General features: G+C 39.5%; 1 protein-coding gene across 38 annotated transcripts in view; it reads right to left on the reverse strand.

The window, feature by feature from the left end:
- Positions 1 to 3,903: 3,903 nt before the first annotated feature.
- The window catches only part of LOC102128946 (small ribosomal subunit protein uS15-like), a 127,039-nt gene continuing 103,835 nt past the window's right edge, over positions 3,904 to 27,107 (reverse strand). For 21 of the 38 annotated variants that reach the window (XM_074029413.1, XM_074029412.1, XM_074029407.1 and 18 more), the window contains 2 exons: positions 20,165 to 20,278; positions 9,425 to 16,469 (listed from right to left, as the gene is read on the reverse strand). In XM_074029413.1, coding sequence (XP_073885514.1) covers positions 9,426 to 9,995 — 570 coding nt within the window. In that variant the 5' untranslated portion in view covers positions 9,996 to 16,469; positions 20,165 to 20,278 and the 3' untranslated portion in view covers position 9,425. Of the gene's footprint in view, positions 5,012 to 9,424; positions 16,470 to 20,020; positions 20,115 to 20,164; positions 20,279 to 22,231; positions 22,355 to 27,107 lie in introns of those variants that run through there. The other 17 variants (XM_074029414.1, XM_074029409.1, XM_074029410.1 and 14 more) reach the window with 7 other exon arrangements.

The following is a 27,107-nucleotide window of genomic DNA, read 5'->3' on the forward strand; positions in this document are numbered from 1 at the left end:
CCCAGGAGGTGGAGGTTGCAGTTAGCTGAGATCATGCCATTGTACTCCAGCCTGGGTGACAGAGCAAGACTCCATCTCAAAATAAATAAATAAATGTTTTTCAATTTTTGTATTTTTTTCATGGAATGAATTTTGATTTTATTGACTTTCTTCTCTTGCTTTACTGTTTCTATTTCATTCATTTCTATTCTAATCTTACTGATTTACTTTCTTCTGCTTGCTTTGGACCTAGTTTTTTTCTTTTTCTAGCTTCTAAAAGGGCAAATGAGGTTTGAAATCATTCTTTTCTGATATAGTGTTTAAACCTATAAATATCTTTGTAAGTACTGCCTTAGCTGTGGTCCATAGAATTTGATATGTTGTTTTAAATTTCATTCTACTAAAAATATTTCCTAATTTCCTTTATGATTTCTTCCTTAACCCATCCCATTTGTTATTCAGAACTATGGTGTATAATTCTGTGGAATTTATGGATATCCAGATTTTATTCTTTTATTATTTTCTAATTTACTTCCATTCATACTTTGTATGACAGGAATCTTTAAATTTCCTGAGGCTTGTTTTGTGGTCCATCACATGTTCTGTCATAATGTTCCATGTGTACATGAAAAGCAGGTGTATGCCACAGGCTTGTGTGAAGTGATTTTATATATCAGTTAGGTGAAGTTAGTTGATGTTGTCTTTTCAAGTGTTATATATTCTTCCTGGCTTTCTGTCCACTTGCTCTACCAGTTATTGAGAATGAGGAATAAAAATGCTCCCCCTCCTTTTTTTTTTTTTTTTTTTTTTAATGAGATGGAGTCTCACTGTGTTGCCCAGGCTGGAGTGCAATGGCACAAACTCGGCTCACTGCAACCTCCACCTCCTGGGTCAAGCGATTCTCCTGCCTAGCCTCCCAAGTAGCTGAGATTACAGGTGCTGGCACCATGCCTAGCTAATTACTGAATTTTTAGTAGAGTTGGGGTTTCACCATGTTGGCCAGGCTGGTCTTGAACTCCTGACCTCAGGTGATCCACCCATCTCTGCCTCCGAAAGTGTTGAGATTACAGGCGTGAGCCACTGCACCCAGCAAAATGCCCCATTATTATTGCTGAATTGTGTAGGCCTTCTTTTGTTTACGGCACTTTTTGCTTTATGTATTTTGAGGCTTTGTTGCAGGCATATATACATTTATGACTGATCTAGCTTCTGGATATACTAACTCTGGCACTATTATGTAATTTTTATCTGTGTATTTCATAATATTCTTATCATGAAACCTTGCCATAAATCTATTTCTTCAGATATTAATATAGCCACTCTAGCTTTCTTATGATTACCATTGACACTGTGTATCTTTTTTCCATCCTTTTACTTTCAACCTATTTGGGTGTTTGATTTAAGACTGGTCTCCTGTAGGTAGCGTAAACTCAGATCTTGCTTTTTTATCCCACCTAATAATCTCTGCCTTTTAATTTTGGTGTTTAAATCACTAAAATTTAATGTAATTTTTGATATAGTTGAATCTGAATTTGCCATTTTGGTATTTGGTTTCTATATATCTCCTGTCTGGATTTGTTCCTCTGTTCCAGATTGACTGTATTCTTTTGTGTTCAGTAAATATTTTTAACTTCTCACTACATATTCACTAAATATTTTTATGTACCACTTTAACTTCTCTTTGAATTTTTAATTATGTTTTTGATTTATTTTAATAGTTGTTTTAAGGGTTACAATGTGCATTTTAACCTATCAGAATATACATCAGCTTAATACTAACTTACTTCAAGTAAAACATAGAAACTTTGCTCATATTTATTTCCAAACCCCCCCCAACATTGGGCTGTTATTATATAAATTACATTTATATGTTTTAAAGCCAACAACACAATGTAATAATTATTGCTTCACATAATCTTAGGTCATTTAGATAATATAGAAAAATGAAAAAACAATACATAGAGTCTTTTTTATATTAACCCAGCTATTTACCATTTCCTGTGCTCTTCATTTGTTCTTGTGGATTCAAGTCACCATATAGAGTCATTTCCTTTTAGACTGAAGGACTATTTTTAGTTATTTCTTATAATACAAGTTTGCTAGTAAGGAATTTTATCAGTCTTTATTTCACTTTGGCAGAATCTCCCTATAGATGGACCTGGGAAAGAGGAATATGGAAGCAGCCACAGGCCAGACCAAAACAGAGTTTGTATTAGTGCATTCTTGCATTGCTATTAAGAAATACGTGAGACTGTGTAATCTAGAAATAACTTATAGATTGTAGCTAAGGAAGTTGTTACAAAGATATTTATAGGTTTAAAGACTAAAGACATTTAATTGACTCACACTTCCACAGCCTGTACAGGAAGCATGGCTGTAGAGGCCTCAGGAAACTTACAATCATGGTAGAAGGCAAAGGGGAAGGCCTGGAATCAATAGAACAGAGTGTCTGGGTTAATATAAGGTGCTGTGGAGACCAAGGTTTTTATTACATAGATGAAGTCTCATAAGTGGCTGCCCTCAGAGATAACAAATGGTGAATGTTTCCTAAGTAGACTTTAAAAGGTGCTAGAATCTCAGTTAATCGCTTCAGGTTTAGGAGGGCCTGGAAGGGGAAAGATCTAGTTATGTTCATGAGCTGCTTTACAGATGCAAAATTTCCCCAATTGCCTTGCAGGGCCATTTCAAAATATGTCAAAGAGACCTATTTTGGGAGTAAAATATTTTTATTTCCTTTTTTATCATGTGAAGTCATACTAGAGTCAGGTTGGAATTTGGTATCTTATTGCTACAAAGAATCTGTTTTGTCAGTTTTAAGATCTGTTTTAATATTGATTGTCATGGTCTGAACTAGTTTTTCAGGATTCTTTGGAATCCCCTTGGCAGATGAATGGAGGGGAATTCAGTTGATTGGGGGTTAGAATTTGATTTTTCTGGTCAGGATTTAGCAGAGGAGGCCAAGCGTGGTGGCTCACACCTGTAATCCCAGCATTTTGGGAGGTCGAGGCAGGTGGATCACCCAAAGTCAGGAGTTCGAGACCAGCCTGGCCAACATTGCAAAACCCTGTCTCTACTAAAAATACAAAAATTAGGCCAGGCGTGGTGACTCACGCCTATAGTCCATCACTTTGGGAGGCTGAGGCAGGTGGATCACGAGGTCATGACTAACATGGTGAAATCCCATATCTACAAAAAATACAAAAATTAGCTGGGCCTGGTGGTGCATGCCTATAATCCCAGCTACTCAGGAGGTTGAGGCAGGAGAATTGCTTGAACCCGGGAGGCGGAGGTTGCAGTGAGCCGAGATCATGCCACTGCACTCCAGCCTGGATGACAGAGCAAGACTCTGTCTCAAAAGAAAAGAAAATACAAAAATTGGCCAGGTGTGGTGGTGCACGCCAGTAATACCAGCTATTTGGGAGGCTGAGGCAGGAGAATCACTTGAACCCAGGAGGCAGAGGTTGCAGTGAGCCTAGAATGCACCACTGCACTCCAGCTTGGGCAACAGAGCAAGTCTTCATTAAAAAAAAAAAAAAAAAAAAAAAAAAAAAAAATTTCCCAGAGGCAACATCAATGGCCAAACTATCATTTTGTCCCATACCATTGCTGGGGTGGTGTGGTTATCTGCCCTGGGTCCATCCTATCCCTTGGTGGGGACTCACAGCCAACAGATTTAGAGCCAAAAGACTTACAGCCAATTTAAATATTCTAGGCCAGATGGGAATGGAAGTGGAGCAGGCATTTATCAAACCTTAAAATTTTGTAATGTAAGCGTCAAGAAACAAAAGTCAAAAGGCAAGGTTACAAAATTGACTTAGCTGTAAATTCTACGCATTAAGCTAGAATATCCTCACTTGGCCACTTGAGAAGTGCCTTTCTCAAACATTTTATATTTTATGAAAAAGTCAACAAGAAAAACGCAGCTCTGTAAAATATTCTTTAAATTTTATTCTGAGCCAAATATGAGCGACCATGGCCCAAGGCACAGTCTCAAGAGGTCCTGAGAACATGTGCCCAAGGTGATTGGTTTACAACTTGGTTTTATATATTTTAGGGAGACCTAAGACATTAGTTAATACATGTTTTAGTTATAGACTTGTAGCAATTAGCTTGCAAAACATAAGTATTTTGTTAAAACTTTTTAAGCTACAGAATTTAGAGACTTCTGTTGTGTCACAATGCTTTTGGCAGTCTTTTTAATAGTTTATCCTAAGGTGTTTGATTTTAAAAACTTTATATAACAATCTGCATAAATCTCATAACTGGGAGCACTATACCCAGGCGGTTTTGTTACCAGGTATGTTCATATCCTCTTTGCAATTTTCTTTTAATTCTACGAGAAAGAAGAAATTATGGTTGGGATGGATGAAAAGGGACCACATACTGGTCCAGGAGGTAAAGTATCTTATTTTGCCAACTATTTGGGCATCTGTGTGCCCATTTTTGATTTGGAAGATCTAAATTAATTTTGTTGCTCGAAAATCAACCTTACACACTTACCTCTTCCAAGATAGTGCCTGAGCCTAGGGGGAAGGTGCTTATATAGTTTTAGCAGTGGAGCATTAGCATTGAAAATAGATTGGGCCAGTGGGATTCTAAATAGTTTTAAATTTCAGCGATATTAAGCAGAGACAGAGCGAAAAAGTAACCTTTGTTTTTTTACCCAATTTTGCAAGCTATGTATCAAGTTAGTAATGTTTAAACAAAAGGGACTTAAGCCCTGCCTAGCTCTGACAATGGCAGGAAAAGAAAACTCATAGGTAACTAAACATTTATCTAGTAAGGCATAGAACAAATTATATTTAGATAGAGGAAACATTATTCAATGATTATTTATGCCTTTGTATATAGGCCTGGTCCAGTGTCACATGAAAGCAGTTCATTTTGACTGTCATCTTCTCCAAGGTCTGAAGATGGAACTTTGGTCAACTTGAATTTGATGCCAGATATCAACGTTGACTGTTAAGATTCAGTAGGCATCAGGGTTCCCTTTCGGAAGAGATACATGTACCCAGGAGTCAAAGCCCTGCAACTTAACAGCACAAGGGTTAGTTAATAAAATTTCATACAGACCTTTTTTAAGTGGGGTTAGAGGGAGTCTCTCAACTGATGTCTAATTGTTAGGCTGGCGGTGGTGATACTGGAGTTTATGACTTGTTGGCAGCTGTGGAAAGATTCTATATCCTTAGGGTGATTAATTTTTATAGTTTTAATAAGCCTCCAGCAGTAAGTCCAAGTCAGAGACTTAATTTGGGATTTGATTTTGAGGATATTTGTCAAAAACGTTAAAAGTCTCAAAATATTTTATTAAAACAGAACCATATAACATTATAAAATAATAGTTAATCATTTAACAAGAGTCATAATCAAAAGACTTCAACAACAATATAGGAAGTTACACAAATATAAAAACATTAACCCTTTCTAAGTTTAGTTAAGTATTTTTTAAAAACCTAATTAAAAAAACACAGGATTTCGATAAAATGTAAAATCGCTGTTCCTTAGGCTAATCACCAAAAAAGTAAAACAACAACAACATAAAAGACCTATGGTAGCAATTATTTTTTCCTTATGGGAAGCTTATTTGAATAACCTGAAAGTTAAACCTGCATCCCAGGCCTTCTCAAAGAGAGAAAGGCTAAAAACATCAGGGTACAGCAGAATTTGAACTTCTAAGATATCAATCTCAAAAATTTCAAGTTTGAAAATGGTTACATAATTAAAAATTTAAAACTTCTTGCAATTTCAATGAGTAACTCAATATTTTAAGAAAATATATTCTAACCAAGACTTTAGTTTTATATTAGTGTACTTTTAGTATCAAAGCACAATTTCTAGAAGGATGATTATAAATAATTTCCAGTATAGCCAACTTAATCACATACAAAATTTCTTTTATAAATTCTGTTTTTTATGAACCCTATTATGAATCACACATACTATTTATGACATGCTTGAACTTTATGTTTTATTCTAGGACAAAAATTTATCATACAAGATTCTTTTTCACACAAAATTATTTTCCTTCTAAACTCTATTACCAAAAGTACTGCTTTTATAGCTATAGCTTTCTTTACATTTCTTTTACTTACTAGCTATCAGCTCATTTTACCTTGTTTCAAAGTAACCTTTGAATTAGACAAAAATTATTTTCCTTTTATTAGGAACACATTTTTATGTCTTATAATTTTTCTTATTTTCATCAGAATACACCTTTCTTTGGCATTTTTTTATATGTAGAATTATATATTCAATTCAATTTTTATTTTTAGTAACCTTAATTTTTTGTGAAGACCTAGAAAATAGGAAATCTTAAATTGTTTGTCACATGAGCATTTTATAGATGAAAACCATTTTATAATTAATTTGTTTGAAAATGTTTTTGTATATATAATCTTTTAAAACAATTGGACATGATCCAGATATTTAATAATTATCTCTTATTCAACTTAACATAACTTTAAGAGTTTAAAATTACAGGACAAGTTTATTTATAAACATTTATTCCATTGCATTTATTTGACTATTTATTTTTAATAGTTTACCTAGAGTACTTATGAAAACTGTGATGTCAGACAAAACTAGTCATCATTTAAAGTTATTTCTCTGTTAACCAGTTTTATAGCCTGTAAATATCAGGTGTTTAACTAAGTATGAAATTTACAGTTAAATAAATGTTGGGGTTTTTTTGTTTTTTGTTTTTTTGCTGATAACTCAGGATTTAGCTGTTTTCATTAGACCAACAATGTAAAATGCCTTATTTATCAAAAATTACACAAAGATCATAGGTTTGGGGCTGAGTTTATACTTCCATATCCTTTGTGCCAAACTTTAACACCTTATAAAATATCTGCAAGAGATAAACATAAAACCGCTTGACCAGTAAATCTAGACAAAATGTGTGCTGACAATTCAGAAGACATTTTTAAAGTAGGCTTATTTGTTAAAGATTTACTTAAGTCACATGAACTGGAAAAGCATTGGGCTTATTTACTTAATTTATGAGTACTCCTTTACTGTAAAGCCAATTTGGTACTTTGTGGCCACAACACATTAAAAAAATGCATGTACATACACACAAACATACCTAAACACACATACACACACATAGAAACGAAGATCTTATAGCTTTTATTTCAGAACTCTAACCATGAGATAAATACAAACTCACCAGTTTGATAAAACGAAAGAAAAATAAATGGTTGAATGCAAACAGTGGTTTTTATCTCAACCCCAGTAGAAAAATAACAGCAGATTTAAAGCAGGCAGAAAAGAAAATAGAGAAAATACACATAAAACTTTAAAAACTCTATAGTCGCAGGTCGACTTTTGACCTCTGAATTTTTCTTGATGTAATTTAGCCGCAAGTTTAAAATGTGCACAAGAATAGACCATAATATGTAACCAACTGGAGTATTAGAAAACCTGGTATGCCTTCAAACTTTTCCATTTACACAAATGCTTGCAAGTAGAGCCATCGTAAAACCAAACAGCATGCCCAAAAGGGGGTCGTTATCTTTGTATTTCCTCATTCTTTGATTATTTGTTTCCCTTTTTTTTATTTTCTTTAAGGGAGGAACCAAACTGTAGTCTGCGTTTCAGTGGAGTGGAGCTGAGAAGTTCAGTCTCTCGTTGATTTACACAAGGGACAGTTCAGTTTCTCAAGCAAATGCACAAACAAGCCAAGTGAGATTAATTGGGGAGAAAGAGGCAATGGAAAAGATCCTTCAGAATGCACCTCTGAATCAAAATTAAGATCCTGAACATCAACTTCCTAGGAAAAGAACCAGATCAGAATAAACCAGAGGACTGTCAACCGAGCAAGAGGTTCAGGGCTGAGGAGGACTTACCAGTTTCACTCAAGAAGAAGCTTGGAGTTGGGGGGCTTTTAATGGGCCCCTACTGGTACCTTAGTTCTGGGTTTGGGTGACTCTTTCAGGGTTCTGAGTCTTCTCTGAGGCCCCATATATAGGGTGCCAATTAATGTTGATTTAAAAAGCCAAACTGTAACATATGTAAAGAGGTTTATTCCAAGCCAAATATGAGTGACCACGGCCCAAGACATGGTCTCAAGAGGTCCTGAGAACATGTGCTCAAGTTGGTTGGGGTACAGCTTTCTTTTCTATGTTTTAGAGAGATATAAGACATCAGTCAATACATGTGAGGTATACACTGGTTTGGTCCAGAAGGGCAGGACAACTTAAAGCAGGGGAAAGTGGGTGCTTACAGGTCAAAAGAGGATTCCAAGATTTTCTGATTGGCAATTGCTTGGAAGAGTTAAGTTATTTTCTAAAGACCCAGAATCAATTGAAAAGAATGTCTGGGTTAATATAAGGGGTTGTGGAGACCAAGGTTTTTATTACATAGATGAAGTCTCAAAAGTGGCTAGTCTTAGAGATAATAGATGGCAAATATTTTCTATTTAGACTTTTAAAAGGTGCTAGATTCTCAGTTAATCTCTTCAGGTTTGGGAAGGCCTGGAACAGGAAAGATCTACTTATGTTAATGAGATGCTTTACAGATGCAAATGTTTCCCAATGACTTTGCAGGACTATTTCAAAATAGGGCAAAAAAAAAATACTCTGGGGTAAAATACTTTTATTTCCATTTTTATCATGTGAAGTTATACTAGAGTCAGGTTGGAATCTGGTATCTTATTGCTACAAAGAGTCTATTTTGTTAGTGTTAGTGTTAAGATCTTTTTTTTTTCTTTGTTTTTGTTTGTTTGTTTTGAGAGGTGGCCTCACTTTGTCACCCAGGCTGAAATGCAGTGGCACAATCTCAGCTCACTGCAACCTCTGCCTCCCAGGCTCAAGCGATTCTCCTGCCTCAGCCTCCCAAGTAGCTAGGACTAAGGTGTATGCCACCATGCCTGGCTAATTTTTGAATTTTTTGTAGAGACAGGGTTTCACCATGTTGTCCAGGCTGTTCTTGAACTCCTGACTTCAAGAGATACACCCATCTCAGCCTCCCAAAGTGTTGACATTATAGGCATGAGCCACCTCACCGGACCAAGATCTGTTTTAATGTTCATGCTGGTCAGTTATGCCTGGACTTCAAATGGGAGAGGGTATAATGAGGCATGTCTGACCACCTACTTCCTTCCCGTTATGGCCTTAACTAGTTTTTCAGGTTTCTTTGGAATCTCTTTGGCAGAAGTGGGGGATCCATTCAGTCAGTTGGGGGATTAGAATTGCATTTTTTTGTCACGAAACTTGACCTTGAATGATATTTTATGAATATGAACCATTTTCTTTTTTATTATTATTATACTTTAAGTTTTGGGATACATGTGCAGACTGTGCAGGTTTGCTGCTTAGGTATACACATGCCATGGTGATTTGCTGCACACATCAACCTGCCATCTACATTAGGTATTTCTTCTATTTTTTGTTGTTGTTGTTGTTGTTAAACAATCATTTTATTGCTTGAGTACACAGACAAATTTATGCGACCAGGGCAGAGGCTATAGATGATTCATATTTCCAATTGGGAGGAAGGACTCGCTTGGTCTTATAATATCGAGCCAAATGGTGAATCTGGCTCTCTATCAGAATCAGACGGAATTTAGCATCCTTATCCTTTCTGTTCCTCTCAAGATGCTTTCGAACAGCAACTGCTTTCTTAATTAAATGGTAGAGATCTTCAGAAAGATCAGGAGCAAGTCCCTTAGACTTAAGAAATCTTAAGATTTTATTGCCTGTCACAAAACGTACTTGTGCAACACCATGTGAATCTCTCAGGATCACACCGATTTGTGAAGGAGTCAGGCCCTTCTTGGCCAGTTTGTAAATCTGCTCCTTCACGCAGTCAGATGTCAACTTCAACCAAGTGGGGACGCTGCGTCGATAGGGCAAAGCCGACTGGGACAGGCCCTTCCCGGGAGCATGCATGCGACCCATGATGGCAGCGGTCAGGCAGCGAAAAGAGGTATTTCTTCTAATGCTATCGGGATAGCCCCTAGCCCCCAACCCCTGACAGGCCCCGATGTGTGATGTTCCCCGCCCCGTGTCCATGTGTTCTCATTGTTCAACTCCCACTTATGAGTGATAACATGTGGTGTTTGGTTTTCTGTTCCTGTGTTAGTTTGCTGAGAATGATAGTTTCCAGCTTCATCCATGTCCCTGCAAAAGACATGAATTCATCCTTTTTTGTGGCTGCATTGTATTCCATGGTATATATGTGCTACATTTTCTTTATCCAGTCTATCATTGATGGGCATTTGGGTTGGTTCCAAGTCTTTGCTATTGTGAACATTGCTGCAATAAACATATGTATACGTGTGCATGTGTCTTTATAGTAGAATGATTGATCATCCTTTGGGTATATATCCAGTAATGGGATTGCTGGGTCAAATGGAAATTCGGGTTATAGATCCCTGAGGAATAAACACACTCTTCCACAATGGTTGAACTAACTTACACTCCCACCAACAGTGTAAAAGCATTCCTATTTCTCCACAACCTCTCCAGCATCTGTTGTTTCCTGACTTTTTAATGATCGCCAAATACCTTTTTAATGATTGCCCCAAATACCTAATCCCGATGGTAATGGTATTAAGAGGTAAGGCCTATGGGAGGTGATTTGGTCATGAGGATCTGCCCTCATGAATGGGATTAGTATCCTTAAAAAGTGGCCTGAGGGAGCTCTTTTACTTCTACTACCATATGAAGACATAGCTAGAAGGTGCCAACTTTGAAGCAGAGACTGAGCCCTCATTGTACACCACATCTTCTGCCACCTTAATGTTCGAAATCCCTGACTCCAGGATTCTCAGTAAATTATGTTTTTAAAAATTACCCAGCCCAAGATACTTTGTTATAGCACCCTGAAAGAATCAAGGTAGAAATTGATAGCAGGAAGTGGGGTGCTGCTCTAACAAATACCTACAAATGTGGATGCAGCTTGGGAACTGGGTAATGGGTAGAGGCTGTAAGAATGCAAAGGATCAGGCTAGAAAAAGCCTACGTTTCTGTGAGCAGAGTGTTAAGAGTGATCTGGTTATGCCTCAGAAGAGGAGAGCTGTAAATAATGCCTTAATCTTCTTAGAGATTTCCTAAGAGATCATGAACAGAATTTTGGTAGAAATCTGGATGGTAAAGGCCATTCTGATGAAGTCTCAGGTGAAAATGAGAAATGTTATCAGAAACTGGAGGAAAAGTCATCCCTCTTATAAAGTGGCAAATAACCTGGCTGAACTGTGTATGTATCCTAGGGCTTTGTAGAAGGTAGAACTTGTGAGCAAAAAGTTGGTGAAATAAATATCTAAGCAAAGTCTTGAGGGTGTAGTATGGCCTCTCTTGAACGCTTGTAGTAAAATACAAGAAGATAGAAACAAATTTAAAAGAATTTATAATCAAAAGGGAAGCAGAATGTAAAGATCTGGTAAATTCTCAGTGTGGCTATGTTGTAAAGAATTAATGAAAAAGCATATTCAGAGGAGAATACTAAAGGTATGACCAAACCACCATTTGAGAAGATTAGTAGGGATAGAAGGAAGCCAGATGCTATTCTGCATGACAGTAAGAGAATGACCCTAAAGGCATTTTAGAGACCATCCAGTCTGCCACTCACATCACAGGCTCAGAATACCAAACCTGGGGCATAAAATGAGGTCAAAAGAGGGACCATGGGCACCCAAGGAACCTCAATGTTTGCTGCCCTGAACTACCTCAAGTCTCCACTCCCTGCATTCTGGCACAGCATTTTTCAGCTTCCTCTCTCATCAGATGTGTCTCAAGTGGGCCCAGATGTGGTTCAGGCCACCACTCTAAAATGCACAGGCAGTAAAAATCTTGGCAGCATCAACACAGTGCCATCTCCATAGGAGCACAGAGCAAATGAGCTGTAGGGACATGGCTACCTCCACCTATATTACTAAGAGTACCCCAGAGAGCTGCAGGGCATGGACAAAGATGTCCCACAGAGACAGGACTACAATAAAGAGCCACCCTTAGGCCAGGCGCGGTGGCTTACGCCTGTAATCCCAGCACTTTGGGAGGCCGAGACGGGCGGATCATGAGGTCAGAAGATCGAGACCATCCTGGCCAACACGGTGAAGCCCCGTCTACTAACAATACAAAAAATTAGCTAGGGGTGGTGGCGGGCGCCTGTAGTCCCAGCTACTGAGGAGGCTGAGGCAGGAGAATGGCCTGAACCTTGGAGGTGGAGCTTGCAGTGAGCCAAGATTGCGCCACTGCACTCCAGCCTGGATGAAAGAGCGAGACTCCGTCTCAAAAAAAAAAGGGCCACCATTGGGGCAATGCCTATTAAAGCCATGGAGGAACCACCATAAAGGCAAAGTCTGGTAAAACCATGAGGGCATGGCCATCCCAGAGACCCCAGAATGGTAGAGCCACCAGTGTGCAACTCTAGCCTAGGAGAGCCACAAACACAAGACTCCAACACATGAGCACTGTGGCATGGGCTATGCACGGAAAAGTCATTGGGGGCCCAATCTTCATCCAAGTGTGTCTGAAAGGCACGACACTGAGTCAAAGAAGATTCTTCTCCAGGTTTAAGGTTTAATATTGCTTGTACTCTTGGGTTTTGGACTTGCTTGAAACATACTACCCCTTTTTCTTTCTTCTCTCTCCCTTATGGAATGGGAATTTCTAACTTATGCCTGTCCCACCACGGTTTTTTGGAAACACAAAACTCGTTTAACTTCAAAGGCTCAGAGTAGAAGGGGAATTTGGCTCAGAATGAATGATACCTTGAGTCTCACCCAAATCTAACGTAGATGATATTTAGATGAGACTTTGGACTTTAAACTTTTGAGTTGCTGCAGAAAGAGGTTAAGAATTTGGGGGCTATCAGGATAGAATGAATATATTTTGCATGTGGGAAAGACACAAATTTGGGGGGCCCAAGGGTGGGAAGATATGTTGTAAAAGTCTGTATTCCCAAAAATGTATATGTTGAAACCTAACCCCCAACGTGATATTATTAAGAGATGTAGCCTTTGGAAGCTGATTAGATAATGGAGGGTCAGTCATACTGAATGGGATTAGTTCCCTAATAAAACAGACCTGAGAGAGCTTGTCACCTCTCCTGCCATGTGAACACATAGCTAGAAGGTACCATTTTTGAAGCAGAGAGTGAGCCTTCAACAATGAATGTGCTGAGGCCTTGATCTTGGACTTCCCAGACACCAGAAATGTGAGCAGTAAGTTTTATTATTTATAAAATATTATAAATTTACCTAGCTATGGTATTTTGCTATAGCAGCCTGAATGGACTAAGACAAGGCTGACATATTTTATTGTTAATTTCAAAGAATCTGCTTAAAATTCATTGATTATTGATTTTTGGCTTTCTATTCCAGTGACTTCACTTTCAAAATGTTTGACTCAATTTTTCTCACTTGTTTGGATTATTTGTTTATTAACATTTCGTAAGATTAGCTCTTTTCTGTCTTATTACCTTAATTTTCAAAACTGTTTTATATAACACTTAGTTGAGCTTATGATAATAAATAAATAAATAAGCGTTTTAATAAAGTCATTAATGGATAAAGGCTTTCCTCTGAGAAAAGTATCTGCAGACGTAATAGGATTTGACTTGATGTATTTTGCCTTTAATTATTCTCTGGATATTATGTAAGTTCCTTTCTATTTCCTATTTGAGTAAAAGAGAAGCTTAAACATGTTTAGTTTATTAATTTCAGATTAGATAAGATTTTGGTAACATTTGTTTACTTCCAAATTTATTGAACAGACAAATGATATGGATGGCTAAATCTCTACTACTTTAATATATTAAATGATTTTGTGCCAAATGACTGATAAACCTATTAAAAGTTCTCATTCTCGCCGGGCGCAGTGGCTCACACCTATAATCCCAGCACTTTAGGAGGCCAAGGTAGGCGGATCACTTGAGGTCGAGAGTTCAAGACCAGCCTGGCCAACATGGCAAAACCCCGTCTCTACTAAAAAATGCCAAAATTAGCCAGCATGGTGGCAGGCACCTGTAATCTCACCTACTTGGGAGGTTGAGGCAGGAGAATCGCTTGAACCTGGGAGGTTGGAGGTTGCAGTGAGCCAAGATCAGGCCACAGCACTCCAGCCTGGGCAACAGAGCAGAGCCAGAAGTCCGTCTCAAAAAACAAAAAATCTCGTTCTCTAATTGTGAGATGTAAGGTGCTTTATTTAATATGTAAATTGTGTTTATTGATTGAGTAATTCAGTTCTTTATGTCTTTTACAAGAATCTAAAGACTGATTTATGCATAAATCAAGAGAATCAGAAGTATTAAATTTAATCAGTGCTTATTATGACATGGTCCATTTATATCAGTGCTTTTCTTTTTGAGAGTATTTCCTTATTTTCTGAATCCATTTATAAATAAAAGGTATTTTCTACTAAAAAAAAAAACCCATAGTAACACGGATCAGTAAGTAATAAAGATCAAAGCAGAACTAAACAAAATAGAGATGAAAAACCAACACAAAGGATCAACAAAATGAAAAGTTGGTTCTTTAAAAATATGAACAAAACTGCCAGGTGAGATGGCTCACTCCTGTAATCCCAGCACTTCGGGAGGCCGAGGCAGGTGGATCACTTGAGGTCAGGAGTTCGAGACCAGCCTGGCCAAAACGGTGAAATCCCATCTCTACTAGAAACAGAAAAACTAGCTGGGCATGGCGGTGCACGCCTGTAAACCCAGCTACTAGGGAGACTGAGGCACGATAATCGCTTGAACCCAGGAGGTGGAGGTTGCAGTGAGCCAAGATCACACCACCGCACTCCAGCCTAGGTGAGAGAGATATATATACAGACACACACACACACACACACACACACATATACATATGTGTGTGTATATATATGAATGTATATTTATATATGTATGTATATATATGAATGTATATTTACATATGTATATGAAACTGATAAACCACCAGCTAGACTAACCAAGAAAAGAACAGACCCAAATAAACAAAATCAGAAATGGTAAAGGAGAGATTACCACTGATACCACAGAAATGCAAGAGATCATCAGAGAGTATTACGAACGACTATACACCAACGAACTGGAAAACCTAGAATATGCAGTCTATATATACACAATGGAATACTTTTCAGCCATTAAAAAAATGAAATCATGTATTTGCAGCAACATGGATGGAACTGAAGATCGTTATGTTAAGTAAAATAAGCCGGACACAGAAAGGAAAATCTAGCTCTCATTCATCTGTAGGAGCTAAAATACCTGTTGGCATGGAGGTGGAGCGTGGAATGACAGACATCAGAGGCAGGGAAGGGTGTATTTGCAGGAGGGCAGTGGGGCTGAAGAGAGTTGGTTAATGAGTAGAAACATACAGTTAGAAAAAATAAGTTCTAAACTTTGATAGAAGAGTAGGGTGACTATAATTAACAACTTTCTGTAGTTTTAAAATAGCTGGAAGAAAGGACTTGAAATGTACCCAATACATAGAAATGATAAATACTTTGTTGATAGGTAACTTAAATATCATGAATTGATCATTACATATTGTATGCATGTAACAAAATTTCACATGTACCCTTAAATATATACAAATATAATGTATCAAAAAATTAAAAATAGGAAATTAAGAAAATAAACTAAAAAGCTTAAAATATGTAAAGAGTAAAAAGCCGTTTAATAGTATTGAAAAGTGCTTCTGTTGCAATCTTAAATGAGATCCACGGCAAGCATACATGACTTTTTTTTTTTTTTTAAGTGTCTGTTTTGGAAGGAGAGTATAGAAATGTGTTACTCTCTGTAAGGCAATTTCTGTAATATACGAATTATCCCTAACTATCTCTATTGCTATGCTTAGAAAAGTATTGTGGCAGGCCAATTCTCCCTGACAATCACACAGACAGGCCTGCATGACAGTCACACAGGCAGGCCTGCATAGCACCTCAGTTACACAGACAAATTTCTACAGAGCTGCCTTAATATTGAGCAAATAGTTAAACCAAGGGAAATCTGTGCCCAGACATCAAAGCTAGAAATGAAACATATGGTCAAGGCCGGGTGCGGTGGCTCACGCCTGTAATCCCAGCACTTTGGGAGGCCAAGGCCGGCAGATCACCTGAGGTTGCGAGTTTGAGACCAGCCTGACCAACATGGAGAAACCCTGACTTTACTAAAAATACAAAATTAGCTGGGCATGGTGGCACATGCCTGTAATCCCAGCTACTCAGGAGGCTGAGGCAGGAGAACCGCTTGAATCCAGGAGGCGAAGGTTGCCATGAGCCAGGATCACGCCATGGCACTCCAGCCTGGGCAACAAGAGCGAAACTTCGTCTCAAAAAAACAAAAGAAAAGAAAGAAACACATGGTCAGCAGGAACCTTGCACCGGCTTCTCCCTTACCTGGAGCAAGCCAAAATAATGGAGACAGTCTTACATTCCTAGTGCCAGGACCCATCTCGGGTCAACGGAATCTGAGAGGAGTCAAGGTAACAGAGGCAACTGTTTGAATTCATTGGAAAGTCCAAGGCAGCTCTCCGGACCAAGCTGTAAAGGAGATAAGATAGAAATAATCATTCCAGTACCACAGTAGACAGACTTTGAAGGTACTGGGGCCCTTTTAAATTGGACTTAGCAAGCATTTTTATTTATTTATTTATTTATTTATTTATTTATTTATTTATTTTTGCCTCTGACATTCTAGTTAAAGCAAAATTAGTTACCAATGGACATAGGCGAATGCTATACTGCAGTAGGCACATAACCCCAACCTATATAAGCACTAAGAAAATTGTAACACTTTGAGTTGGTCTGGTGGAATTATCTCCGGCCTTCTTCCTGTATCCAGTTACAGCAATAAATTCCCGTCTTTCCTAGTTTGCCTGTTTTTCCGTACTAGGCCTCTAGAAAATGCAGCGGGCCCGGCTTCGTTCCTGTAACTCCCAAACAAGTATTAGTGTAGGACTGAAAATAAACGCAGAATATCTTGAGAGTCTCAAAGGAAAATAGGGTGGCTAGAGAGGCCTTTCTCTAAGTCTTGAACTTCCAGCATTTTATTCTCTCTCTTAAGCTTGGATACTTCGCACTTATCCTTTCAGGTAGAAAATCTGATACTATGGGAAAGTACTGGATATAGAATGTTGAGCAGAACTGCACAGATTGCATATAATGAAAGCAGAACGCCATAGACAAGGTAAGGTGTCAATATAATTTCTGAAAGAACAATATTCCTGATGAGGGTGGGTGGTTTTAGGTCTCAGTTTGATTTCAGATGGAAAACAAAAGCGAAAGTTGAGTAGTACGACCAGGTTGCCCCCAAACTGGGCAAAACTTAAGGCAGCCATGTTTGCTGGAGTTTTTTCAGACACAAGGGGCGGGAGAAGAGGGAGCTAGGCAGCGCTTCTTGGCGTATCTGGAGCACTACTGCCATCGTGAGGACGGAGTTTCATGAACCCCTACGCCATTACATTGTTCTCGAGAACAGCGTTCTTCTCTCTGCTGCGGAAGGTCTGATCTCCGGGGAGATGGAAGAGGTGTGGGTTCCAGGCTAGGTCTTCTTGCCTTCTCCTCTAAGACCCTAAGAACAGAGCTGGACATTGGCGGTATCTTGGTGTAGAACCTGGAGAGTGAGTGTTTGGAGTGAACCATCCCCTGCCAGGCGGTCCTGGCACAGGAAGTCGTGGGGCGGGGCCTCGGTTCCTCGTCTGGGCAGGACTGCAGGAACCCACTCAAAGACTAATGCAGGCTCTTGTGGGCATCTGTCTCCTGTTCCTGCCCCTTGAACCAACAGGCAGGAGGTTTTCACATCTTGCTACGGGTCTTTGGGTCTCTTGCGGCATCAGTATCCTCGCACAATGAACAGCGTTCTTCCAGAGGAAGTTTACAGGATTTGCTATTAGAACCTTCACTCTCCAGGTTCTATACCAAGGTACCGCCAATGCTCAGGTCTCTTTTAAAGCCTCAGATGAGACTAAGCAAGGATTCCCAGCATGAAGGCAAAGCCTCTTCCATCTCTTACCAGGCCACACCTGCCCCAACAAGTAGTCCTCACTAGAAGTCTGTAATGGCTTAGGGTATCGTTAAACAACATCCTCACGATGGCAGCAGAGCTCCAGATATGTCAAAAAGACTTACCTTGGATTCCTCTACTCCCGCCCTTCTTGTGTGAAAAAACGCCACCCATAGACAAAGGAGCCACCAAACATGGCTGCCTTCCATTTTGCCCTGTTTGGGCCACCTGGTCTTACTGATGCACTTTCGCTTTTGTTTGTTTTCTCTCTCTCTCTCTCTTTCTTTCTTTCTCTCTCTCTCTCTTTCTTTCTTTTTTTTTTTTTTTTTTTTTTTTCCTGAGACGGAGTCTCGCTCTGTCGCCCAGGCTGGAGTGCAGTGGCGCGATCTCAGCTCACTGCAACCTCGGCCTCTCGGATTCAAGCGATTCGCCTGCCTCAACCTCCAAAGCAGCTGGGATTACAGGCACCGCACTCAAGTCGAGCTAATTTTTTTATTTTTAGTAGAGACGAGGTTTCACCATGTTGGCCAGGTTGAACAAGAACTCCTGACCTCAGGTGATCCGCCCGCTGCGGCCTCCCAAAGTGCTGTGATTACAGACATGAGCCACCCCGCCTGGCCTTGCTTTTGTAGAGACAGAGCTTCACCATGTTACCCAGGCTGGTCTCGAACTCCTGAGTCCAAGCAATCCACCTGCCTCAGCCTCCCAAACTGCTAGGATTATAGGCATGAGCCACCGGGCCTGGCCAAATCTTTAAGACACTCCTGAATGCCAATAGCATCTATGTCTACAGACCATCACTCAACTCAACTATAACCAGCTGGAGGAAGAGCTAGGTATAGTCAAGGATGTCACAAAAGCCAGGTTCCTTATCCTGGAATGCCTGCCTGAATCCTCAGAGGCCAGGAGAAGTCCTACCTGAAGAAGCTCTTGACTGGAAGGTCACACTACAGTACCAGACTAACATTACATCCTTTTTTAAAAGATTCAGATACTGAGATAATAAACAGTGAAAAAGAATGTCATGGGGAACAAGTCACCCATACAATTTTAGCCGCCCTTGTTGATTTTTCATTTATGAGTCATGGAGTATCTGGAGGTCTCCACACCTAGGAGTGGATATCTTTATGAAGAACTAGCTTTGAAGCTGGTATACAGAACACTCACTAGGATGAGATAAATACTGGTTTGCTCAGGACTAAACAATGCCATCCTTCTCAGAGAATGTCCAACGGAAAAAAGCCACCTATCTGCCCTCCTTGAGAGAACTGAGATAACCATCAGTGTCCTATTATGAGAAAAGACTTTTCCATGAACGTATAAAGTCACAGATAATCCTGGCTTGTGGGCTTAGATAATTGCTTAGGCTTTCCATTACATTCTTATTTCCTCGATGCAGCTGGCTCAGTCCTGGTCCCTCACTCACCAGATACTTCACTAAGACTTTGCGTTTGTCCATTGCTTCTGCCAGACCTCAGAGACAAGGGTAGGAATGCCAGCTTGTGCCTTGGGCCTGTTCAGCCTCCACTGGCTATTCCTTCCGCGACTGCCGGGGTTTACGTGGAGGAAATGCTCACAGTTTCAGATGCTATGAAACTATTTCCGCACGATGGCAGTATTGCCCGAAAAAAGCCAAGTAACTCTAGGCGCTCCTCTCCTGCCCATCACGTTTGAAAAAAATGCCATGAAGGGACAAAGATACCAGAAATTAAAACTATTTAACATTTTGCTTGATTTGCATAAACGTATTCCAGTCAGCATTTTGCTTTTGGCTTCCATTGGATTTTTTTTTTTTTTTTAAGACGGAGTTTCTCTCTTGTTGCCCAGGCTGAAGTGCAGTGGCGCAGTCTTGGCTCACGGAAACCTCTGCCTCCCGGGTTCAAGTAATTCTCCTGCCTCAGCCTCCCAAGTAGATGGGATTACAGGGACGCACCACCATGCCCAGCTAGTTTTTGTATTTTTAGCAGAGACGGGTGTCACCATGTTGACAAGGATGGTCAGGAACTCCTAACCTCAGATGAGCCACCCACCTCGTAATCCGACCACGTCTGGCCCCATTGGATATTAAACTGAGATCTAATCCACTCACCCTAATCAAACATCTCCTCTTTTCAAGAACTCAGTAATGGCCAGCCGAGATCGCTCCATTGCACTCCAGCCTGAGTGACAGAACGAGAATCGGTCTCAAAAAAAAAAAAGAAAGAAAGAAAAGAAAAGGAAAAGAACTCAGTACCCGCACAACCAAGTCTTCCCCTTTCTGCTTTTTCACTCAGCATCATATCTGAAGTGTTTTATTATGATATCAAAATCTCTTGTAGTAACAGGGACAGACTTCAGGGATCCATGCCTACGGAAACAAACAAACAAACAAAAAAAGCAGCAACAAATGTTTACCTCTAAGGTCTTGGAGAAGAGCAAATCTAAGCACCAGGCCATGTGGTTCTTGTCCTGACTCTACCCAGGTTCCCTGGGAGTTCTACTCTATGTTCTGACCTAGGCATTAGGTCTTACATGTTGAGGGGAAGGCTGCTATTGCTACTTAGTAGAGCTCTAAGATAAGGGTCCAGACAGCTCTTAAGCTTGACTGACACACACAACCCTTCTTGAATGTACACAAATACAGGAATGACTATAAATGCTAATCAGATGGATCACAGGATTTTGCCTCATGGTTTCATTATTTAATAATTGGTACAGAAATATTTTCCAGTGTCATGAAATGGCAATGGCTTACGACCATATCCTATGACTTTGCTGTGTATGTGTCTTACCGTTTTTCCATTAGGATTCAATCCTATATTTTCTCATTAGTAGAAAAGATGTGGAATTTGCAAAGAAGTAAAAAGAAACTATGTGCTGATCAAAAGAAAAGCAATGTCATAAAACTGTGTATTAAACACTGATAACTTTTTCCATATTTTGTCCCACTTTCAATACATAGATAAAAGTTCTACATATATATGCGAACACCACAGTAAATTTACATTTAAATTGGATTTAGCTATACATCATGTTTTAGAGTGAAAATTTTCACATGTGATTCTTGAACAGTTTTTGACATTGTTATAAAAAATTTGCAATATCTGGATTTTAAACGATAAAATATTTGCAAAGAATTACTTGATTGGATGAGTTGTTAAGAAATAAGCTCTCAGCCAGGTGCAGTAACTCACGCCTGTAATCCTAGCACTTTGGGAGACCGAGATGGGCGGATTGCCTGAGCTCAGGAGTTCAAGACCAGCCTGGGCAACATGGTGAGATGCTGTCTCTACTAAAATACAAAAAAAAAAAAAAAAACAGCTGGGAGTGGTGCAGGCGCCTGTAATCCCAGCTACGCAGAAGGCTGAGGCACAAGAATTGCTTGAACCCAGAAGGCAGAGGTTGCGGTGAGCCAGGACTGTGCCACTGCACTCCAGCCTGTGCAACAAAATGAAAACCTAAAAATCCACCTATACATACATGAAAACATATATAAATACATATTATATATAACATAAATATATATTATACATACTTATACTTCAGAATTAGTTTTTAATTCTTCTCAAATTTTTATCCCTAATTCTTACCTTAAATTTTATCTTTAAAATCTCAAAAGAAATATAACAAAATTCAATAAATGATAGTTGAGATAGGCATCTCTCACATTCCGTCACCTAGATGTGTAACCTAAGAAAACTTTAAGATGGAAGTATTCACACTACTCACATGCAGCTACGTTTCATTAATGTCTGTCTTAATATAAATATGAATTAATAATATAAATTTGTTGGCCAATACTATCATATTCAAACATGGACTCACTATAACACTGACTATGATTTAAAATATATGGCATTAGGCCGGGTATGATGGCTCACAACTGTAATCCCAGCACTTTGGGAGGCCGAGGTGGGCAGATCACACGAGGTCAGGAGTTCAAGACCAGCCTGGCCAACATGGTGAAACCCTGTCTCTACTAAAAATTCAAAAATTAGCTGGGCGTGGTGGCAGGTGCCTGTAGTCCCAGCTACTTGGGAGGCTGAGGCAGGAGAATCGCTTGATACTGGGAGGCGGAGGTTGCAGTAAGCCAAGATAGCAACACTGCACTCCAGCCCGGGCGACAGCGAGACTGTCTCAAAAAAAATAATAAAAAGTAAAATATATGGCATTGGGTAGGCGTGGTGGCTCACAACTGTAATCCCAGCACTTTGGGAGGCTGAGGCAGGTGGATCATTTGAGCCCAAGAGTTTGAGACCAGCCCAGGCAATGTAGTGAGACCCTGGCTCTACAAAAAATAGCCAGACACGGTGGTGTGTACCTGTAGTTCAAGTTACTTGGAAGTCTGAGTTGAGACGATTACTTCAGCCCAGGGAGGTCGATGGTGCAGTGAGCCACGACTATGCCACTGTATTCCAGTCTGGGTGATAGGGTGAGAGCCTGTCTAAAATATATATATGTCATTTAAAAACTGTGTATACATCGAGACGGATATGATACAGATACACAGTCCCACACACATTTTGCTTTCAAAATAATTCAATGTATACTGTTTGTAATTTTGTACAAAATCTTTAGAACACCTTATAATATCTGCATGAATCCATATCAATATATACTTTTGAGGGCTTGAGTTTTCTTATATTTTACTCTAGAAGAACTTTAAGAAATTATAATTCGAAAAATATATGGTAGGTCAAACATAGTGAGATGAAGTAATTTAAAATGTCTGGGCCATGTGTTATCATCTGTTGACGATTCACATATAATATGAACTTATAAACTAATGTTCAAATTATCCTGTAGTATGACTATTAAAACAAGTTATCTTCACTTAAATATTGAGTACTTTTCAAATATAATAATTAATTATTCTTGGAAATAATAATAGGTTTTAAAATATTGGCACTTTTTAGAACTGAGTTATGCTAAATTATTTCCTTATTGTACTCTACTGGCTAAGGAACAAAAAGGCCCACCCGGCATTCAGTTCTTATTACAGTTTATGGCTATTCTTATAAAGTTCATAGAAGGCTCTAGAGGGAATGCATGTAAAGTGGCACCAGTGCTCACCTAAGTAACGCCAGAGACGTCTGGAAGTCTAAGTTTGGATCCCACAAGAGGACGCTCTGGAAGATCCTCCAGACCTCAAACTCTCCAAAGAGGATGCCTTCTGCAGAGGTTCTAAGGTCTAGTATTAAGCCCTCCTTGGAATTTTCTCTCAGAGTTGTAATGTTCCTTGGCCCCAAAATTGTTTAGAATCTGAAGTTTACTGTCTAATGGAAAAGCAGGATGGCGTTGCATGTAACTAGGCTTTTGTGCTGCTGTTCTAAGTAGGGGGCCTGGTTAACGTGTGATGCCTTCCTTTGATAGTTTGGCCCCAGCGATCCTTGTTGGAGTCTGGGGAGGTTTAGACTTTAAAAATCAAACTGCCATGGAGACTGCTTTACCCAGAATTTTGGTTCACAGCCTTTATTGGATTATCTGTTGGGGCAAAGTAAAACCGGCAAGCTTATATTGCTATCTCATAGCTAAGGTTGCAAGCTATTGGAGCCTGCAGCTCCCACATGAGGGGAAAAGGAAAAAGTCCTCCCTTACAAAGCGAATTCACAAACTTGGAAGAAGCAATTTACACAAGATGTGCAGATCTCAACAGAAGGACACCGGAAACATAAAAAAGCAAGGAAACGGGATGCCTCCAAAGGAACCCAGTAATTCTCCAGCAACAGATCCCTATCCAAAAGAAATTCAAGAAATGTCAGATAGAGAATTGTGCATACTGATTTTAACCAATATTAGGGAATACAAGACACTTCTGAAAAAGAAAGGAGCAAAATGACAGAAGCAATTCTGGATATGGTTGACGTAATTACCAACCAGATACGGAGTTTTCTAGGACACACAGCAAATGTGGAACTGAAGAAATCATAGGATGAAAATACAAAGTACACTCAAAAGCTTCAATGATAGACTAGATCAAGCAGAAAAAACCCTCAGAACTTAAAATCTGAAGCCTTTTTCTTAATTCAAGCATTTAAGGGGTTGTACTCTGGCCATTCATGTGAACAAAATCTGCTGGGTTAATTGGTTTGGGGTTTTTTTTCTTTCTTTTTTTGAAACAGAGTCTCACTCTGTCACCCAGGCTAGAGTGCAGTGGTACAATCTTGGGTCACCGCAATCTCCACCTCCCAGGTTCAAGCAATTCTCTGGTCTCAGCCTCTCGAGTAGCTGGGATTACAGTTGCCCACCATCAAGTGAAACTAGGCCGCATAAAACTTAGAAACTAGGCCTCATAAAAAAAGAACTTAAAAAAATTAACACCAGGTGGCTCTGGATAGGGTCCCACCCTGCCTCGATAGGGTCCCACCCTGATAGGGTCCCACCCTGCCAATTCCGGGGGTCCCACCCTGCCTCGAAGTTCCCGGAATCAACAACTCCAGGAAAAAAACCTCATAAGGTCCTGCTCTAACCAATTAGAACAAGACACCTTGCTCAGGCCATAGACAGACCCAATTACCACGCGCCTAAAGCTTTGTTTGAATTTCGCGCCCTAAGCTGTGTTTGAACTTGTGTTTGCCTATATAAACAGCCTGTAACAAGCAGTCGGGGTCCCAGGGCCAACTTAGAGCTTGGGACCCTAGCGCGCTAGTAATAAATAACTCTCTGCTGTGAATCTCGTGTCGGTGATCCTTCGCGGCGACCCCTGCCCAGGAGGGAATCGACAGTTCGGTTCCAACACAAGCCCAGCTAATTTTTGGTATTTTCAGTAGAGATGGTGTTTCACCATCTTAGCCAGGCTGGTCTTGAACTCCTGACCTCATGATCCACCAGTCTCAGCCTCCCAAAATGCTGGGATTACAGGCGTGAGCCACCGCATTCGGCCACTGGGTTAATTGTTATACTGGGGTCTTGGATAATCATTAAAAGTGAAATAAAAATTTTAAAGAAAGTATTGGTGGAATAAAAATAGAAATGCCTTCAGAATTGTCGACATGCATTTTGTCTGAATTTTATGTTTGTCTTTGCCAGATATTTTATTTATTTATTTATTTATTTATTTATTTATTTATTTATTTATTGAGATGGAGTTCTCTATTGCCCAGGCTGCAATGCAACGGTGCAATCTCGGCTCACTGCAACCTCTGCCTCCCAGGTTCAAGCAATTCTCCTGTCTCATCCTCCCAAGTAGCTGGGATTGCAGGTGCCTGCTACCACACTTGGTTATTTTTGTATTTGTAGTAGAGATGGGGTTCCACCATGCTGGCCAGGCTGGTCTGGACCTCAGGTGATCTGTGGCCTTAGCCTCCCACTGTCTTTGCTGGATATTTTAAAATGTCGGTGTTAATTCAAGTTGGGGGCTTGGGGCGAGCCTGCCTCCCATTCTATTCAAAGTCTCACTGAGATAAATGCATATGTGATTGCTTCCTTTGGAAAAGCTAATCACAAACTCAAAGGATGCAACCCTTTGTCTCCCACCTGTGATCTAAAATCTCCCAAGCTTCCTCCTCTCCAGTTGTCCTGTCTTGTTTGTTTTACACATGTTGATTGATGTCTCATGTCTCCCTTATTAAAAGGAAAAATAAGTACGGTGAATGAGATAAATGTTTTAGATAAATTTTTGTGTAAATAAAAATCTTAAAGTTATTTTTTATGCTCATGTAATATCTGGGTCATTTTCAATTAAGACAGGGTTGTGATATGGGGAAATATGTTGCTAAAATTGTGGAATTGTCCTTATCTATAAATGCCTATATCTGATAGTTCAGAATTTAGTGCTGTTTAGGGTTTCACTGACATTTTACGTTACTAAGGATAAAAATTTTAGTTATCAAGTAATTTTGTATACAAAATGGGCCAGAAAGGGTTATGTTATTAGTGGAAACATAATAATTTTGTCTAATTCAGACGTTATCTAAATTTTGTTCAAATTACAGTTTTGAAAAGATGATTTATGAAACAATGTAGTAAGGAATCATAAGTAGGGAAGAAAGTTGTGGAAAAGTTTAAATAATAAAATATTCTTTAAAACCTGAGAGAATTGGAGACATTTGTCTAATGAACATTTTCATAGCTAAAGTTCTTAGTCTTCATTAAAGTAAAATAAGAAATATTAAACAAATGTATCAGCAGCCTGGAGGGGTGGCTCACGCCTTTCATCTCAGCACTTTGGGAGGTAGACGCGATTGGATCACCTGAGGCCAGGAGTTCAAGACCAGCCTTACCAACATGGAGAAATCCCGTCTCTACCAAAAATACAAAATTAGCCGGGCGTGGTGGTGCATGCCTGTAATCCCAGCTACTCGGGAGGCTAAGGCAGGAGAATCCCTTGAACCCGGGGGCAGAGGTTGTGGTGAGCCGAGATCGTGCCATTGTACTCCAGCCTGGCCAACAAGAGTGAAATTCTGTCTCAAAAAAAAAAAAAAAAGTATCAGCAGTTTGACAATTCTTTTTTTAAATATAGGTAAGCATGAAGCTGGAATTAGTGTGAAGCCAAATTTCACATACATGCTTGCATTGCTTCACGCTATGTTGAAGGGGCATCCGCCACCATGCTGGGCTAATTTTGTATTTTTGGTAGAGATGGGGTGTACTCCATGTTGGTCAGGCTGGTCTTAAATTTCCGACCTTAGGTGATCCACCTGCCTCGGCCTCCCAAAGTGCTGAGATTACAGGCATGAGCCACTGCGCCGTTTGGCATGGATACTGCTGGAGTACGTACTGGTCATGTGCCTAAAGTAAATTTCTTAATTGTACAGAATGTATAATGATATTGGTGAACTTAAGGGTATTGAATTGTGTATCAGGAATTAATGGAGCACACCAGCTTTTTATCCATAAACTAACTTTTTGGATTTTAGGCTTCCTGATATCTTAAGTGTGTTGAGTATACTCTCACAAACAGAATTTGAGTCATATTTCTCTCTCTCTGGCTAATTTCTCCAAAATTTATAAACTACGAATATTCTTAATTCACGGCAATGTGTTTGCTTGCATACAGTCAAGCAGGGTCACCAAGGTCACTCAGGGAGAGAGAACCCAGAAACCTGGCATGCGGGCAAAAGGGTAAGAATTTCTTACCAGTCAATCTCTGGCCTCTATCTCTCTGTGCAAACTGGTTAATCTCCTCTCAAGTTTTAAATTACTTGGTTTAATAATAAAAAGAACTTAAATCAAATATTTTGTCAGAAAAGTGGAGA

The sequence above is a fragment of the Macaca fascicularis genome, chromosome X, assembly GCF_037993035.2.
Source record: "Macaca fascicularis isolate 582-1 chromosome X, T2T-MFA8v1.1".
In the NCBI taxonomy this organism is placed as follows: Eukaryota; Metazoa; Chordata; class Mammalia; order Primates; family Cercopithecidae; genus Macaca; species Macaca fascicularis.